The following is a 19,163-nucleotide window of genomic DNA, read 5'->3' on the forward strand; positions in this document are numbered from 1 at the left end:
TTCCAATAACACTTGCTTTGTGTCTCTGCGTCACATTTCGGTATTTATTACAATATTTAAAACTTTTTCATTATTATTACATTTGTTTTGGTGATCTGTGATCAGTGATCTTTGATGTTATTATTGTAATTGTTTTGGCATTTTTTTTTGCAACAAAATGTTTTAAAATTAAGGTATATTGTTTTTTAGACATAATGCTATTGCACACTTTAATAGACTACAGTACAGTGTAGATGTAACTTTTATACGCCCTGGGAAACCAGCACATTCTTGTGACTCGCTTTGTTGCAGTGGTCCGGAACTGAACTGGCAATATCTCTGAGGTCTGCCTGTACTCCTCACGATGACCCTCATAAGCTAAGTACTGTTATTCCCCTTTTAGAGAAGAAGCTGAGAGGCTGAGCGATAGAGCCACTCGTGGCCGAGCCAGGAGTTCACAGCCCATAGGCCACGCTCTTCTTCCCGGGTCAGGCTGCCTCAAGGCTTTCTGCACTTCCTCTCCCTCGGGTCTCTGCTCCTTGTTTGCTGTGGGGGTCTGGATGCTTTGTCACATGTCACTTGTGAGTGAACCTGGCTCAGCCTACGACCAGGCAAACAGAAGCAGCAGCCTCTGACAGGGTTGTGAGCAAATACTCCAAGCCGGGTCTGGCCGACTGGGGGAGCTGCGCTGTACTTTGCCCTCGTGAATTGGCTCCATGGAGGCCGTGGCAAAGGTAGCTGACAGGCTGTAGATCTGAGGGCCAGGTAAGTCTTGGTAGATGTGGCACCTGGACTTTGACAGTGTCCAGGAGGAGAGCAGACACTCCTGGAGCTGCGCTGAGGGAAGGTGGTGGAGAGCCGTCAGAGCAGGTGTGTGGGAATGCTAGCGCCCTTGCTTGCTTTGTCTTGGCTGTACTTGCTGTGCTGTCGAATTAGGAAAGGCAATACTGACCTTAGTGGGACCAGGGAAGGTCATTTACGTGATGTGTGAGTATGACTTGTCACCGTAGATGTAATGCCTTCATTTGGAGAATCTTAGGTGCTTTTCATTTGGGGTCCTTAATTGTAACCTAAGGTCTAACCTGCTGGAGTTGATATCTTGGCAATGAAAATCAATTATAGTTGACTTTGGCAAAGGGACTGGGTATTGCGCCTTTGCAGTCGGAGGAGGGCTGTCTAGTGAAAATATCTGGAACAAGGTGGAAGAAGCTTTCTTCTTGTTGAAATTGCTTGTGTCCAAATGCTATCAAGTTCCGTGGGCCTTCAGGAAAAACCCATTTAGCCTTTCACTGTGTCCGGGGCATTTGGCCTCTGCTGGGATTTGCTGGAAAAGGCTCTCATCGCACCTGACTTTTTCAAGCAAGTGGGCTGACACGGGAAGGAAGGTGCAGGTTTTCCTGAGCTGGATTGCTCTCGAGGTGGAAGGCACTTCTGTGCTTTGTTCTTCTGGTATGTTCTGCTTACAGCTCTCGGCTCATAGCTGTGGACCCTGGCTCCGCCGCGTTCAAGCAGTGTGACGTCTTGATTTCAACACACACCCTTTGACCTTTTGTTCTGATATTCATTTTTATATTGGGCTGGGAGTTTCAGGAGTGGGAGCAAGTTGACTGGATCCGATCAGAACTTTTCAACGTAAAATAGTTCCCAAGGGAGAAGAAACACGGGGTGTGACTGAGCTGTGTATTCTGACACGAGAGACTCCTGAGCAGCAGTAAGGTGTGATGTGTGCTTTTTCTTTGGGGGCAGCTGGACGCGGGTGCTGCTCTGTGATACAAGCAGAGAAGCTTGGAAGGTATCTTGTCCTCTGGAGCTATTTCCCATTTTGAAGCATAAGTGGGGAAAATCAGTTTGATGCTGGGGAGACTTCCAGGTTTTAAAATCTCCAGACACGGCTCTCTAGTTTGTCAGGGAAGCAATCCCAAACTTGCGTCTCATCGCCTCCCCTGGAGCAGGGGCAGGAATGGCCAGATTATAGGGCCTAGTTCTTCTAAGACTTCAAGGATTCAGAAAAGATGTCTCTTGAGGTCACTTTAAGCTCCTTTTTATTTAGGAAATGTCTTCAGCTGCTCACACTACCCTAATCTTTATCTCTGATAACACTAACTGTTATTTATTGAACAATTACTATATACCAGCCAGAGTGTAAGGATCTCTGACTCTGACAGTGACCCTGTCAGCTCATTATGGTCCTCATTTTATGGGTAAGGAAATTAAGGCTTGAAAAATTTAACTAGCTAATAAGTGGCAGAGTTAGGATTTGAACTGTGGTCTAGCTCTGTCTAAGGCCCACTCTATTTCTATGACAGCATACGGCCTCCATAGTAAACGTTGAATAAACATTTACTGGTGGAATATGTGAACACACATGTATTTTTAAATTTTTATTTTATTTTTGGCTGTGTTGGGTCTTCATTGCTGCGCGCGAGCTTTCTCTAGTTGTGGCGATCGGGGGCTACTCTTCGTTGTGGTGTGTGGGCTTCTCATTACGGTGGCTTCTCTTGTTGCAGAGTACAGTCTGTAGGTGCACGGGCTTCAGTAGTTGCAGCACGCGCGCTCAGTAGCTGTGGTGCATGAGCTTAGTTGCTCCACGGCATGTGGGATCTTCCCGGACCAGGGATCGAACACATGTTCCCTGCCTTGGCAGACAGATTCTTAACCACTGTGCCACCAGGGAAGTCCAGCACACATGTATTTAATTGGGATACTTTGATAGTGTTTTGGAGCTTCATCTATTACTGTTCTCTCTCCCATGCCTCCCACATCTATTGTTGCTCCAAATATACTTTTTAATTTTTATAGCAACATCAGTATAGTTGTCTAGCCTGTTATTTATTTCAAATATCTCCTTAAGATTTTTTTCAGCTATCTCTGTATCAGTGCCTGTGTGGTTTGTTTTAGATAGAAGATTTTGAGGACCGTAGGTGCTTCTTTCACAAAACCTAATTAACCTTCATGTTTGGATATAGGCCTAAAATGATGATAATTTTTTTCTTTCTGTTTTGTCTGTAGGAAGATAAAATAACTACACAACTGACTCAAAACACGAGAGAAATTCAGAAGGTCAGGGATGAAGCCTTGGGTTCCCCAGTGGCCGCCTCAGCCAGAGGGGAGGCCCCCAGCACCATCAAGGGATCCAGACCGAGGGCTTCAGAGAGATAGATACTATCGGCCTATTCGTCACTCTTGGCACAATGGAGAGAGGGTCCAACAAGAACAAGACATGGGCAGGAGCCCCCAACCACAGCAGGACCCTGGGGCAGACCACCAGCAGCCTCACTACGCATCCAGGCCTGGGGAATGGCATCCGCCTGTGTCCAGGGATGACTATTATAAAGGTGGTTATCCCAGTCAGTTGTATTCAAGGTATGGGTTTAGAGCTGGAATTGACCCAGCTCTCCTAAATGCTTACAAACAGATTGCTCTTTTCCTTGTTCCTTTTCCTTTTATTTCTCCTCTCTTTCTTCTTTTTCCTTCTCCACCCTACTACACTGACTTAGCTATACCCTTTCCTCTCCCAAATTGGATTTTGGTGACTGAAAATATAATATTTTCCTTTCTTTATCCCCTAGGGGAGCTTCTTAAAGAAGCCATCACAATGTGATTGGGTGATGCGGGGAGAGGGTAGAAAGAATGATGAAATTCAAGACAGCAGATGAGACCCTCTTACTCTGGGATCACAAAAGGCAATGTTTGTAGACTCTGGAAAAGCTTTTCCTATGGACCTCTATAAAAAGTTCCTTATCCTCTTTGGAAGACTCTGACCCAGGGTTAGCACTGACCCACCAGCACCAAGAAGAGCCCTAGTGCCTAGAACATCACCTAGAGTGTGATGGGTACAGAAATAAACAATGTATTGAGTGAATGAATGGGAACTTAAAAAAAAATCAGAGAAAGCAAATACAAGCTTGTAGGCTCCAAATTCAGAATGAAGAGGTCTCAGTGAGGTAATTCTAGGAGAATCTGGAGAATCTGGAGTTCCTCCTCCTGGACTTCATATTTAATGTTGCAAGCCATCTATTTTCTACTTTAACTTTTTCAGGTGGGGTGATGTTTTCCTGCCTCCAGATTTAGGGTTGAAATTATGACAATTATTGTAAAGAATTCTGCCCCTATGAAATAGTAAAGAATTATTAATTGATAAAGATACTAACAACATGACGTTCCTTTGTTGAATTCACGAAGGAAGGTATGTTAAGGACAGAGGCAATAAAAGCAATCAGATTTAAGATGGTCCAACTTGACTTTTTCATCTCATTGCCATCTATAATATGCATGGGAATTGCAGTGGTATATGAGGCACTTACACAGTCTTCTTGGGAAGGGGTTTCCTAAGGTGATGTCAGAGCAGGGTTTTCTCAGGTAATATTTTGTGTTGTTGGTTGTGTGTGTATTGGAGGAGCAAGAGGGACCATGGGAGGGAGAATGAGACACTTGGCTATGGTTTTGCTATAAAAATTGCAGCCTTGTTCTGACACAACGGTCCTACTCCTGCTCTGATTCTGGATTTTTTGGTTATGGGATCCAGAATGAACCGTGGCTTTAGAGCAGATTCTAGACAGGGGTCACAGTTCTGTCCTCTGAAGTTGTTTCGTTTGTCAAGTCCTCCGTTGGTTTTTCTCTTTACCATGCTCATCCTTGAATGACTGGTCTTCTTTGTGATCCTTTAGGCCGGGCATTGAGGATCTCTATCAAAGCTATCACTCTCCAGCCCTAAGGGAAGAATATGCTTATGGAAGTTATTACTACCATGGACACCCGCAGCAGCTGCGGGAAGAAGGAGGTACGGAATAATCTCCAAGAAGCCTTTGGGATGGTGCAGCTGGTCAGATAGGGCAGAGGGCAAAGGGGCCGTGCTCGGAGCCTCACCCTGGGTCTCCTGCTGGGCTGAGGTAGAGCCCCAGCCTCACCTGCTTCTTGCTTGGCCAGATGAGGCCACAGCAATGACACTACTGCTAAATGTCTTGAGAAGAAGAGATAGAAAAGAGTCATTTTTCTTTGTACGCGTAGATGACGGCACTGACACTGTTACTACATTACTAGTATTATGGGTAGTTTGTACTTCATCCATATTTTTCTTCTAAGATTATAGTCTCTGACCAAGTAACAGTGAAGCCAGCTCTTAACAGTGAAGTCATCAAGTGTGTGGCTGGGCTGTAATGAGTCTGACCATCATTTACCCTGAGGGAGGCAGATATGTACAAAAAAAGAATTTAAACCTTACACCAATAGTAAGGCTTTAGGTAGGTACTAAAGGCATCTTCTGACCTGCTAGCAAAGAGAAACCTGTTTCAACGTTGAAAACACAAACATCTGTGCACACACATAAGAGCTCCATTGTATAGAGCTGTGCTCATTGGTTCAGAGAGATGCATCTTATGGACTTTCACTGTTGGCTTTTACTTATCAACTTTACTTTACTCAATTTGGCAAATACGGTCAGCCCTCCGAATCTGCGGGTCTGCCTCTAACTGATGATTGAAAATATTCGAAGAAAAGAAAATTCCAAAAAGCAAAACTTGAATTTGCTGCTTGTAGGCAACTATTTGCATGAGCACCTACATTGTATTTGCAACTATTTACATAGCATTTACATTGTATTAGGCATTATAATTCATCTAGAGATGATTTAAAGTATATGGAGGATGTGCATAGGCTATATGCAAACACTACACCATTTTATATAAGGGACTTGAACTTCCCCAGATCCTGAAACCAATCCCCCCCATGGATACGGAGGGATGATTGTATGTTTTTATACCTGCTGTGCTCCAGTAACTCAGCTTCATGGCTTGCTAGTGTCTTTCTGAACTTTTAGGAATAGGAAGTGACCTGTCTTTATTTTGTTTTTTTCTGAGGGTGCAGTGGCAAGGCAAGGGAGTCCTTATATCTGGCATGAAGATTATCGAGATCAAAAGTACCTGAATGAACACCAACATGAAAACCAGAATAGTCCGTTTGGAACAAATAGTGAGACCCAGTTCCAGTAAGTGTGAAAGGAGAGACCGGTTCAACGTGATTCAGCCAAACGCAGGCTATGTTAGGCAAACCTTATGTCATCTGGTGCTGGTCCCTCATCTTCAGAAGCCCGTCTGCTTTTGTTCTGGCCACAGGGGTGTGAGAGTAGCCTGGGTTGGCTGGGACCAGCTGTTCCCATGGACACTAGGAGGAGGGATTCTTAATTCTGAGAGGTGGTTCCCAAAACCTGTGAGATTACTTGAGGTCCATCTTAGAGGAGGGCGTTAATTCTATGTTGGCCTCGGAACAGATGTGGCCTTGCAGAAGTTCTCCTGATTGGGTCCTGCCTGGGGCTGGGGTGCTTCTCCTCTGCCCCCTCCTGTGCCCTGAGAATGGGCTCTCCCGTGGGATAAGGTGAGCAGGGAACAGCATTTTGTTCAAGCACCCGTCTGGTGCCCTTAGACCTGGTGCCTTAACCCTGCCTGGAACTCACCAGCCCAGCTGCTCTGATTTAACTTATTCCAGGACGTCAGGCTACAGAGACTGAGCCTCCTCTGCAGGGTTTGGGGCCACTTCTAGTAACTGTACTGTGAACCCCAGGAGCTCCTGTTTTTCTGGTCCAATAGACTGAGGCGGAGAAATGGAGGACAAGGCTTTTCCCTGCGACACACGGGCCAACCCGACACCTGCCCACGCTTTGCAGCAGAACAGCCTCCAGCAGAGAGCAGCTCAGCCTTGCTGGCCTGCCCTGGATCCCCTCTCACCTGCTCCTGTCATTTTGCCGCAGATCTAAGCATTGGAACCCTTATAAAGACAGTCCTGCTTCTAACTCTGGACAGGAGAGGCCTGGGGACTTATCTGTGGAGAGTCCGCTAACTGGGGCCCAGAAAAACAAGGTAACCTGAAGTGACATGGGGCTGGTGGTCTGTGACAGTGCATCACACCTGCCCTCGTCAGTAGGGGCAGAGCAGGGCCCCGTGGGGCGGGGTCCCCAGTGGCCAGCAGTCTGAAGGGTCCCATTCCTCCCCAATTGGCAGAGCCTCTACCCACCTCTTCCTTTCCCTGCTCCCTGTTTCAGTCTTCTGGATCTGGGGCCCTCATCTGGCCCTTTTGCATTTTTTTTGCCAAGTTGGCTGGATCAGGAAATGTCACCCAAGTCACTTCAAGGTAGGAAAGAGAAGAGGCTGTCACCGGTATCCCAGTGGATTAGCAATTCGGTTTACCCAGGAAGTGGGAAGTTGCTAGAATCTTTTAATTCAGGTCTGAAAAGCAGAACTTTTCTTGACTCTTCCACCTCTCTTTTCTAAAATCTTACTGTGTGTACCAGCTGGGTTACAAAATGGAGCTCTTGAATTTTTTTTACAATAAACTTTAAATTTTGGAATAATTTTAGATTTATGGAAAAGTTACAAACACACTACAGAGAAAAGCTCTTCATTTTTGACAGTCTTGTATTAATTTTGTATCCCTGATGAGATTTATATGATTTGTGGGGACAGTTTCTTCTGTACACCTGATGCTTCACAGGGCGGGGCACCTATCATGACTAACAGTAACAACAACACAATAACAGCAGCTGTACACACGTACAGCACTTTACAGTGTGGACAAAGAGCTTTTGTATCCATTGTTTGCATCCATTGTTTTACAGTCCTCAGGATGTAAATTCCGTGAATTTCTTGTACACCTGTATCCTTAGGGAAAGCATAGCACCTGGAGCATAGTAAGTGCTCATTAAACAGTTGGTGAATGAATGCAAGAGTAAGTACTTGAACTATATAGGGTAGGTATGATTATCTACATTGCTGATAAAGGTCCTGAGCTCAGCAAGTCTAAGTCACTTGTTCAAGTTCACAGCACTTGGTATTGACAAAGCTGGGATTGAATTCACCCTCCCTGACCCCAGGACCTGCATGCTTCCCACTAGGCCACAGTGAATCCTTTAGGAAACACCTGTCGATTGAATGATCCCTTCTTTTCCTTTCAGCACATCCACATTCATTATATTTATTTGAAAGTTTGAATTTTGTTGCTTTGAAGAAACACTTGGGAGGACCGTCTCTCTGAAAGTGCTTCCGATTCTTCCCATGTGTTTTGTTGTTTTCAATTTCAGCCATCACTGACCGAGGAGTCCAACCTTCTCCGGCAGCACGAGTCTGGTCTCACCTCCAGCAGCTATGAGCTCAGTCAGTACATGACAGATGCCTCTGAGCTGTATGATCCCATGGCTGCAGCGGGTTGGAGTCCAGTTCAGGCTGGTGGGTACTGAAGTGATCAAAGGAGTTGGCTGAGTCTGTTGAGAAGAGGGCTGGGTGGCACATGTCTTGGAAAGTCACCTTTGCCCTGTATTTCCAAGAGCAGACCATTTGTCTGCCTCATTTTTGTAGGTAGGTCTCCTGAGCAGAGTGGCCAACTTTGGCTCCATTTCCCCCCTTTTCTCTGGTACTGGAGATTGCATCATAGCTGATTCTTGGAAGGGAACACTGCCCCTAGCCATCACCAGGCTGGGAGAGGCGGAACTCAGAGGTACTGTTAGGTAATAGGTGAAGAAAATAAAGACCAGAGTCAGTTTGGGAAAGTGAAGGCAGGTCACAAAGGTCTGGATGTAGGAGACTTGCCCTGAGTACTGGGGCTATGAGAACCAGAGTTCCCAGCGTGTCACCATTGCTGGGAGTCTGGCCCTGGTACATTATCATTTGTGCCAAACCATCAGCTCCTTGCATTATATTCTGACATATTCTCAGAGGTTCAGCTCTTATTGGAGCATGGGCTTCTTCTAGTTATGTAGCCCATCCAGAATCTTATCTTGGTCCCAGGTGGAATTTGGAAAGAAGTGTGTCTGTGGAGTATTTCTAAAGTAAAGCAAAGCAGTGGCAGTAATGCTAACAGTGTCCATCTGTGTCTGTTGGTTAGAGGACATCTCGGCAGCTGGTCCCAAGACACCCATGAAGTTCTACATCCCTCACGTGCCTGTGAGTTTTGGGCCAGGAGGTCAGCTGGTGTGTGTGGGTCCCAGATCTCTCAGTGATGGACAGACGGCCCTTGTTGAACTGCACAGCATGGAGGTAAACAAGATTCTGTGTCCTCGGAATGTCAGCACCCTGCTCCCTGATTCCCTTTGCCTGAGCCCTGGGCATCTCCAGGAATAGGGTGCTCTTGGAGGGGACTGGGCCAGGCACCCTATGGATTGGTGTGTGTGTGTGTGTGTGTGTGTGTGTGTGTGTGTGTGTATGAAGGAATGGCTGGGGCTCTTCTGTGAGAGAAGTAATGCTAGACTTCTGTTTTTCATGAGATGCTATTGGGTCATATTCAGCAACTAGAGAGCTCATTTCTGTCCTCTGCTTTCTCCATGAGGCACTGAGCCACATCCTAGGACCATGGCTCTGGGTTCTGATGCTGGACTTAACTGAGCAATGGGGCACTGGGGGGACATAGTCTTAAAGACCAAACTTGATTTTTTGTTCCAGGTTATTCTTAATGATTCTGAGGAACAAGAAAAGATGAGGACTTTCTCAGGACCCCTGATTAGGTAAATTACCATGAGAGCTGCAAAATAAGGGCTTTTGAAACCTATAAAATCTTCCTGCCCAGATCAGCATTTTGGGGATTTGTTCTTGACTTCCTTGAAAGAAAATGTCTCTCCCCGTTGGAGTGGAATCTCCGTGCTACAAGTTGGAGCCAAATGTGGCCTGAGCCATTTTGACAAGCAATTTGAGTGTTGAAAGGCAGAAAGAAAAATTAACTTAAAAAGGTTTAAAAATCTGAAATCAGTTCTATTTTACAAAGCCTACATGGTAAGGGGTTTTAGCGTTCTGTGTACTTAATAGTACTTAAACTGGTAGAAGAGTGGAACACAGCCTGGGAAATCATAGGCAAGTGGATCATATGGAAAAATTTTTTCTGGAGAGATAAGTAACATGGCCAGCATTTGAGTTACTGGACAGTGTGCAAGTCTGCCCTCTGCAGGATTGAGCTAGAACTGCTTTTACATTGCTAGTCATGTTACCGATAAATATTCAGGATGCCCTTTGTCGTGGAGAGAGGAGTCCTGGCTGGTGTCAGAGGTGAGATAATGCACCCCAAAGCCCTTAAAATATCATCACTCCTGTGTAAATGTGTTCTTATCCTGAAGCTTCCCCCTCCAAGAAAATCCCCATAGTATTTTGACAGTTCCTTCAAGTAAAAATGAGTGTTGTCTCCATTTCTTACACACGGGTGTACAGATGTGGGGTAGAGCACCGAGCTGGGTATTTGGACACTAGGGTACTGGTCCCAGTTTGATTGATTTCATTGAATGATCTCAAGCAAATAATAATTCCTGTTTATTGAGCACTTATATACACTACACAATTGGCTAATTCCTTTTTGTACGGAGGTAGACTTTAAAAAAATTTTTAGTTTGAAATATAGTTGATTTACAATGTTGTGTTAGTTTCAGGTGTACAGCAGAGTAATTCATATAGATATATATACATAGGTATATATATCTATTCTTTTTCCAATTCTTTTCCGTTATAGGTTATTACAAGATACTGAGTTGGAGGTAGACTTTTTAACTATTCCTATTTTAGCGAAAAGAGCAGAGGCTCAGAGGAGATAAGAAACTTGTGTAAGCTGAGAAGTGGCTGGCTAGATTTAAACGCAGGGTTGTCTGAGCCCAAAGTCTGTGCTCTTCCTTGATACCAAACAGTCATTTCAGGTCTCTGGGCCTCAGTTTCCTCCTCTGTAAAATGGAGAGGGTGGACGAGAGAATCTCTGAGGTCCCTGCCTGTTCTATAAGGAAACAACTATTCTGTAGCTATAGACTCACTACCCCCGTCCTGGATTGTCAGGCTTCTATCCCATCTCCAGCCCCAGCAACACCCTCACACTGTAGGAGGGGACTGTGGTCCTACCCGGGGGAGGAATCTGTCCCTCACTCTTTGCTCCCTGAAATCTCTCCATAGGGAAGATGTACACAAGGTGGACATCGTGACGTTTTGCCAGCAGAAAGCAGCGCAGAGTCGCAAATCTGAGACACCAGGGAGCAGAGACTCGGCTCTACTGTGGCAACTGTTGGTTCTCCTTTGTCGGCAGAACGGGGTCAGTATCACTGCGCTGGCAGGTGGGCAGGTGCAGGCTGGGTTGGAACTGAAGTCTTCCTGGGAGAGAGAAGATTTGGCTTGTGGCATGATTGATTATAAAAGGTAACATTAAAGAAGCAACAAATGGCCTCAAGGGGAAAAACTGCTCAGATGTCAATGCCAGTTTGCTAATGCTAACCTTTCCCCTGCCCTTCTCCACTAGCCTGGGGTTATCGCCCAGTTCTTGGGTTACTGCGCTAAGCAGATGATACACCTGGGAGAGTGTGCATATTTCTGGTCATCGTTGTGGCTCCTGACAGGCAGAAAGCAAGCATGAGAGTGAAGCTGGAGTTTGAATTACAACAATCTAAGAAGGGGCTGTCTTGTGTTTGCACGTCAGCCTCTTCCTGAAGAGGGCAGGTGCTCTGGTGCCTTCCTTCTTCAGCCTGGGCTGCCAGCATGAGGATGAATAGGATTCTCTCCCAGGATGGCCCTCTTTCCCTTGCAGTCCGTGGTGGGGTCTGACATCGCGGAGCTGCTGGTGCAGGACTGCAAGAAGCTGGAGAAGTACAAGCGGCAGCCGCCTGTGGCCAACCTCATCAACCTGACGGATGAGGACTGGCCAGTACTGAGCTTGGGGACCCGGAACCTGCTCACTGGGGAGGTTCCCCCCAGCGTGGAGACGCCTGCGCAGATCGTGGAGAAATTCACTAAGTTGCTCTACTATGGAAGGAAAAAGGCAAGTGCTGTGCCCGCTTCTGCTTAAAAAAGTAACCGGCATCCCCACCACTCACCCCTCCCAATTGTATGAGTGACATATACTCATTTTATAGCACTTAAGTTCAGAAAGGTACAAAGAAAAAGAAGAACACCCATAATCCTATCACTAAAAGATAATGCCTGTTAACATTTTGATATATTTATTTCTAGCATTTTCAATGCGTATATATTAAAAATCAAATTAAATTACATATACAATTACTTCTTTCTTTTCCCCTTAAGAGTATATGGTGAAGTACTCTCATAGCATTAAAACGTACCATTTAAAAAATGGACTATATTCTATTATATGAATGTATCACATTTTATTTAACCAGTTCACTGTTGTTGAATATATAGGCTATGTACAGATTTGTCATCCATTATAAATTATACCATTCGAACATCTTGTTGTATAAACCTTTGGCTGATTTTTTAAGATACATTCCTAGAAGTAGAACTACTCAGTTAAAGGCTATTCACCTTTTTTTTTTTTTTTAAATTTTATTTACTTCTGGCTGCGTTGGGTCTTTGTTGCTGCATGCGGGCTTTCTCTAGTTGTGGCGAGTGGGGGCTACTCTTTGTTGTGGTGCGCGGGCTTCTCATCGCGGTGGCTTCTCTTGTTGCGGAGCACGTGCTCTAGGCTTGTGGGCTTCAGTAGTTGTGGCTCTAGGCATACAGGCTTCAGTAGTTGTGGCTCGCAGGCTCTAGAGCGTGGGCTCAGTAGTTGTGGTGCACGGGCTTAGTTGCTCTGTGGCATGTGGGATCTTCCCGGGCCAGGGCTCGAACTCATGTCCCCTGCATTGGCAGGCGGGTTCTTAACCACTGTGCCACCAGGGAAGTCCCAAGGCTATGCACTTTTAAAAGGTTCTTCACATATACACTAAGTCAGTTTCCAGAAAATTTGTTTACAAATGATATCCCCATCAGTTATATCTAAAATATACCTATCAATACTGAATACTTTAATTCCACTGATGAAGTGATGCCTTGTTTATTTTTTGATATGTAAATTAGAATTTATTAATTAAAAAATTTAAATTGAGGTATATTTGACAAAATTGTAAGATATTTAAAGTGTACAGTGTGATGGTTTGATATACATATACATTGTGAAAGGATTCCTCCCATTTAGATAATTAACACATCCATCACCTCACATGTTTCCCTATTATTTTATGCCTTGTTTAGTTTTGAAGTTGAACTTACATTTTACAAAAGTCTTAAATATTTGAATATATGACTGAAATCAATTTGAATCAATCTAATTAAAAAAATCAAAAGATGAAAGGGATATAATGGGAGAAATGATGCTGTCCCCCACCCCCTCGCAGCCATGCAATTTCTCTCATTGAAATATCCAGAGATATTTTCTGCATATATAATTATTTTCTCCTTTGTTCCCTTATAGCATACTATGTACCATTTCTTTACCTTCCTTTTGTCATTTAGCAAAATACTTTAGGAAACACTCTATGTTGGGGTTGGCAATTTTTTTCTGTAAAGGGACAGACAGTAAATATTTTAGGCTTTGCAGGCCATGGGGTCTCTACTCAACTGTGCTGTTGTCCCCTGAAAGCAGCCACAGACAATCTGTAAATAAATGGGTGTGGCTGTGTTTCAATAAAACTTCATTTATCGACATAGAAATTTGAAATATATATCACTTTCATGTGGTGAAACATTATTCTTCTTTTGATTTTTTCCAATAATTTAAAAATGTAAAAACTATTCTTAGCTTGTGGGGCTGTACCAAAACAGGCAGTGGACTGAATTTGGTCTTCAGGCCACGTTTTGCTGTCTCCTGTTCCTTATAGTATATAAATACCTTCCTCATTATTTCTTATGGCTGCATAGGTTTCTATAGATAAATTATAATTGATTCAACTAAACCTCTATAGATTGACATTTAGATTATTTCTAGTCTTTCGCTATTACAAATAATGCTGCAATGAATAACATTGTCATTTTGCCCTGTGGAGAGAATATATGTAAGGAAAGTTTGTAGAAGTGGAAGCTTTGGGTCAAAGGGTATATGGTTTGTAATTTTGATAGATATCGACAAATTGTTCTTTTAGAGGTTGTACCGATTACTCTACCAGCAATGTATGAGAGTGCCTGTCTCCCCACTCTATCACCAGCCCAGTGTGTTTCCAGACTTTTGGATATGTGCCAATCTGAGAGGTGAAAAAATGTATAGTAGTTATTTGCATTTCTCATTATAAATGAAGTTGAATATCCTTTAATCTGTGATTATTTTTTGTCATGGATTTTCCACATTTTTCTGTTGGATTTTTGATACCCACTTATTGATTTGTAGAAGCGCTTTACTTTTTTAGGATTTTCTGTCCAAAATCACTTTTTTGGGGTCATATTTAGAAAGGTTTTTTCTGCTTCAAAATTGATTTATGAAAATAAAGTTGAAGTACTTTTGTGACTTCACCTTTACATTTAAATCTTTAATTGTGTGTATGTATTTGTATGTGATGCTATCTTTTAAATGAGTGCAAGATATACTCAGTGAAAATTAATGGGATCAACTTATAGCATCTGTATGTATGTATATGTGTGTGTGTGTGTGTGTGTGTGTGTGTGTGTGTGTGTGTGTGTGTGTGTGTATTCATTATATAGTAGGGACTTGCTATTTCACCAGTGATTCATTTATTCAATAAACATTTATTAAGCAGCTGCTACTTCTAAGACATTGAACCCAGTCAGGGGATACAGAAGTAAATCAGTGATAATCTCTTTCCTTAAGAATGATAAATAATGACCATAACAACAGCAATAAAGCGAATATTTGAAAAATACTTTCTATGTGCCAGATACTCACTTAACACCTTACATGCATTATCTCATTTATCTTCGTAGTAGGTCCTATTCTTGTTTTATGTATTTACCAAGGAGGAAAGTTAGTAAATAATAAAGCCAGGGTTTAGATTTAGGCAGCCTGGTGCCTGAGCTTGGGCTTGTAATCACTCACCACATCTCCTGTCATACACTGACCCAAAGGTAAGCGGTGGGTAGGTAGAGCACTATGGGAGTTCACGGTGATCTATGAGGAGCTGGACACCACAATATCTTTAAAACCTTTAACACTTGACTGGGGTCTTATTTCTGGCATTGTGTGAGATTGACATCCTTGATATAAGTTCTCAATTTCTTCACTTATTCTTAAATTATATTTTTGGAGATGCAGATTTTTGAGTAAACTAGTAATTCTCAACCAATCATTAGTAATTCCTTTTAAAAATACTATTATGAAATAGTTTAACATACAAAAAGAGCATTTTTTTAAAGATTTCACTTGTTTTTCTTTTTTTAAAAATTTAAGTATAGTTGATTTACAATGTTACGTTAATTTCTGCTGTACAGCAAAGTGATTCAGTTATACATATATATACGTTCTTTTTCTAAATATTCTTTTCCATTATGGTTTATCGCAGAATATTGAATATAGTCCTCTGTGCTATACAGTAGGACCTTGTCGTTTCAAAAAGAGCAATCTTAATGTCATTTTTACTTCCACTGGATATGAGGCTGAATTTCTTAACTGTGATTGTTTAAATTTATTCTCTCTTCAAAGAAGATAACATGGGAGATGTTGGGATAATCAGATAAATTTTCGTTTGGAGGTGGAAATACCTCATTAGTGACCTCCTGTCCAAAAATCACATTATTTGGGGGGCACTAAGGAAATTATTAATACCAGGTCAACCTCACATATAAATTAAGTTCTTACTAAATAGGTTTGAAAATTAAATGAAGAGGTGAGTATGTGTGTGTGTATGTTTTAAAATTTGCAGCTTCAAACCCATGTCACCAAGTTAACGGTGTCATTAATTTGACGTATGAAGTTGATAGTTAACACGCACTTGATAGTAAGCAGTTAGTTATAGTATTAGCTGGGGGTAGGTTAACTATTATGTATACTGGCTTAAACATAACAGCAGCCTCGGGATTTCCCTGGCGGTCCAGTGGTTAGGACTCCACGCTTCCAAAGCAGGGGGCATGGGTTTGATCCCTGGTCAGGGAACTAAGATCCTGCATGCCGCGTGGTGCAGCCAAAAACAAACCAACCAACCAACGACCCTCCCCCCCCCAGACCATAATAGCAGCCTCTTTTTTTCCATGCGAGAGTAACGGGCAGGTGAACAGAAGATGGGGCAGCCCTCCTCCATGTACTCACCCGGGGACTCAGCTGTAGGAGGCTCCACCATCTTCAATGCAGAGTCTCTAAAGTTTCCGGGAGTCATCTTCGTTCCAGCCCGAGGGGGAAGAGGCCGTGGAGGGTTGAGCACGGGGAGGGGTTCTTTGGGCCAGACCTGGAAGCTTCACACATCGCTTCCCTTCCCATCTCAGTGCCACACCTCAGTGCCAGGGAGGTGGGAAATGCAGTCCGGCTCTTGGCCTAGGAAGGGGAACTTGGATTTGGGTGAGGAGCTAGCAGTCTCTGCCACAGTTGTTAATAAAGAAGTGGTTCCTTGGGGCTTCCCTGGTGGCGCAGTGGTTAAGAGTCCACCTGCCGATGCAGGGGACACGGGTTCGTGCCCCGGTTCGGGAAGATCCCACATGCCGCGGAGCGGCTGGGCCCGTGAGCCATGGCCGCTGAGCCTGCGCGTCCGGAGCCTGTGCTCCGCAACGGGAGAGGCCACAACAGTGCGAGGCCCGTGTACCGCAAAAAAAAAAAAAAAAAAAAAGAAATGATTCCTCAAGAGGGGGTATCTTTATGTGTATGGCTTATTCATTTGGTTGTGCAGTGGAGGCTAACACAACATTGTAAAGCAATCATACTCCAATAAAAACTAATTAAAAGAAAGAAAGAAAGAAAGAAATGGTTCCTCTACCACGCCCCCATGAACACCATCTCGCAACTCGTCTTTTGAAACCCAGTGCTGGGGGTGAGATGCTTCTCATATTTTTTGGTGCTTAGGTTCATAAAAGTATTGTGTGACTTTGGCTAAAGAGATAAAGCTAACTGGAAACTATGCCTCAGGGGGAGCTAATGCAATCACATAAGGGGTTTGATAAGGTGAAGCCTGGAGAAAGGGGCAGCTTAGAGAGAAGTACCTGCCAGTTAAAGCCATTTCTCTCCCGTTCCTTTCTCACGTTCGCAGGGGAGGCTCTGAGAGTCTTCCTGGAAGCTCGGCCTCTGCTGCTCGGGGGTGGGGGTGGGGCAGTCCCCAAGCACAGTCGTTTGCTGTCGCTCTTAGAGGCAGGTGAGCGAGGTGGTACTGAAGGTGATGTCTGTGTTTTCAGGAAGCCTTGGAGTGGGCCATGAAGAATGATTTGTGGGGTCATGCTTTGTTCCTTGCCAGCAAGATGGACCCAAGGACCTACAGCTGGGTCATGAGTGGGTGAGTTGGGGACGTGCCAAGAAGACCAATGGAGCAGAGCGGCCTCCCCTCCAAAGGTGGAGGTGAGGGTGGGGAGAAATGCAAGATGCGCTGAAAGGCCCCACCCTCCAAGCATCTTTCCAATTCTAAGTTGGACGTAGCATTTCTCTTCTCCAGATCCTAATAAACTAGACACAGACACATTCTTTCTAGCTGGTAAATTGAATAAAACATTTTACTAATGTTTCCCAGGGTCAAAGTTTCCAAAAAGTAAGTAGGTTTCTACATTGCAGTAGCCTTCTCTCTTTGGGAGGGTCTGCTCCGGAGAGTTCCATCAGTGAGGGGGTCGATCACTTAAGGGAAACTGACAGAGCCTGACGACTGAGAGTTAGTAACTTCCTGCTTCGTCCTGCAGCACGGGTGTGGGTGCTGGGAAGTAGGGAGGGATACAGGGTAGCAGGACTGCAAGCTGTGGTAGAAAGGGGTTTATAGGACTGGGGATCAGATCCAGCAGTCTTCATCTACTGGGAGATGTCAAGACTGAAGGCGTCCCTTCAGGTTACACTGGGCCACCAGGACCCGGGTGCCAGGGGGACCGGAAATAATACCCAAACCAGGACGGAATAGGAATGGAGGTGTGAGTACCTAGCCAGGAGTTTAGAACAAGGGCAATGAAACAGCTGAAGAGACTCAGAACCAAGTGGAGGTGGAGGTGTATGGGGTGCTGTAAGGGGTCAGCCCTTCAGGCTGCAGTTAGCATCCATGGACTGTCGGGGACAGATGTGTGGCAGGGGTGGGCTGGGGTGGGAGCCCTCCTATAAGGAGCAGCCTTGGGTTAGACAGAGAAAAGGATGGTACCTCAAAGTTTATCTTCTCATGTTGGTTAAAGCCACGAGGCTACCGTCTCTGCTTATCTTATATTTCAATCCCCCGTACATCCCATTGGGCAGAGAGCTGGATGAGAAGATGGACACCCACACTTTAAGTTCAGTCTGTGGGGCTAACGTCTGTCACTACCTGGGAGCCCATTCTTCACCATGGCTTCCATGAAATCTCTTTATTGCTCTGACCCTCGGTTTTCCCGGGGACTAGCGACACCACCACGTACTTCATTATGTTCAGAGACCGGAATGGTGAGAAGCACTGAACTTCTATTAGGAGAAGCACTCTGAGCTCCGGAGGAAAGGTGCTGTTAAAAAAAAGGTGGTGTTGGGCTTCCCTGGTGGCGCAGTGGTTGAGAGTCCGCCTGCCGATGCAGGGGACACGGGTTCGTGCCCCAGTCCGGGAAGATCCCACATGCCGCGGAGCAGCTGGTCCCGTGAGCCATGGCCGCTGAGCCTGCGTGTCCGGAGCCTGTGCGCCTCAGTGGGAGAGGCCACAACAGTGAGAGGCCCGCGTACCGCAAAAAAAAAAAAAAAAAAAAAAAAAAAAGATGGTGTTCCGAGGGATAAGTTTCCTTTGGGTTTTGGAAACGAACGTCCCACAACTCCACATTGTAGCATATATCTCGGCTACAGATTTTTGCCTTGGGCCATTGCTATCTGATGGGGCCCAGCGAATCATGAAAAATCTCTTAGTGAGTATGCTTAAACCTCAAATCAGCCATAGAGCTTATTATATCCTTGTTAAGCAGATCCCATGGTTGGTCATCAGTATGATCATTTCTGGTCCCTGCTCTACGCCTCTTGGGTTACTGAAAATGACGATATAGTGCTTGTGAGCAAAAAGCAGTAGAGACCCAGACTAGCGATGAGCCCGGAAAACAGCACTGAGAGCTGTGGGCTTGGGGAGGAGGGCTGCTGTGGGGCAGTGGACGTGGAGGGTGCCTGGGGAGGAGGTGCCCACCGTTGGGCTCTCAGGGGTCTTTGAAGTATTTGTGGCTCACCTCCGTGATGGACGGAGGCCAACAAAATAGTTACTCAAGAGTTAGGGAGTCAGTGCTAAAATGCCGAAGATCTTCCCCAGTAATGAGATCTATTTGGCGTGTGTGGTGGGATGGAGATCCGAACGTGGGATGGAGCAGAGGCACAACTGAAAAGAGAGACTCAAGTTCCGAAAGAAGCTGCTCCAA

At 44.7% G+C, this 19,163-nt stretch overlaps 1 protein-coding gene across 1 annotated transcript in view; it reads left to right on the plus strand.

The window, feature by feature from the left end:
• The window catches only part of SEC16B (SEC16 homolog B, endoplasmic reticulum export factor), a 94,158-nt gene that overhangs the window by 53,567 nt on the left and 21,428 nt on the right, over positions 1-19,163 (plus strand). The window contains exons 2-11 of the mRNA XM_079935377.1: positions 2,989-3,342; positions 4,647-4,759; positions 5,842-5,962; positions 6,722-6,830; positions 8,048-8,192; positions 8,848-8,999; positions 9,402-9,463; positions 10,881-11,016; positions 11,506-11,736; positions 17,016-17,113. Coding sequence (XP_079791503.1) covers positions 3,047-3,342; positions 4,647-4,759; positions 5,842-5,962; positions 6,722-6,830; positions 8,048-8,192; positions 8,848-8,999; positions 9,402-9,463; positions 10,881-11,016; positions 11,506-11,736; positions 17,016-17,113 — 1,463 coding nt within the window. The 5' untranslated portion in view covers positions 2,989-3,046. The remainder of the gene's footprint in view (positions 1-2,988; positions 3,343-4,646; positions 4,760-5,841; positions 5,963-6,721; positions 6,831-8,047; positions 8,193-8,847; positions 9,000-9,401; positions 9,464-10,880; positions 11,017-11,505; positions 11,737-17,015; positions 17,114-19,163) is intronic.

The sequence above is a fragment of the Stenella coeruleoalba genome, assembly GCF_951394435.1.
Source record: "Stenella coeruleoalba genome assembly, chromosome: 1".
Classification (NCBI taxonomy): Eukaryota; Metazoa; Chordata; class Mammalia; order Artiodactyla; family Delphinidae; genus Stenella; species Stenella coeruleoalba.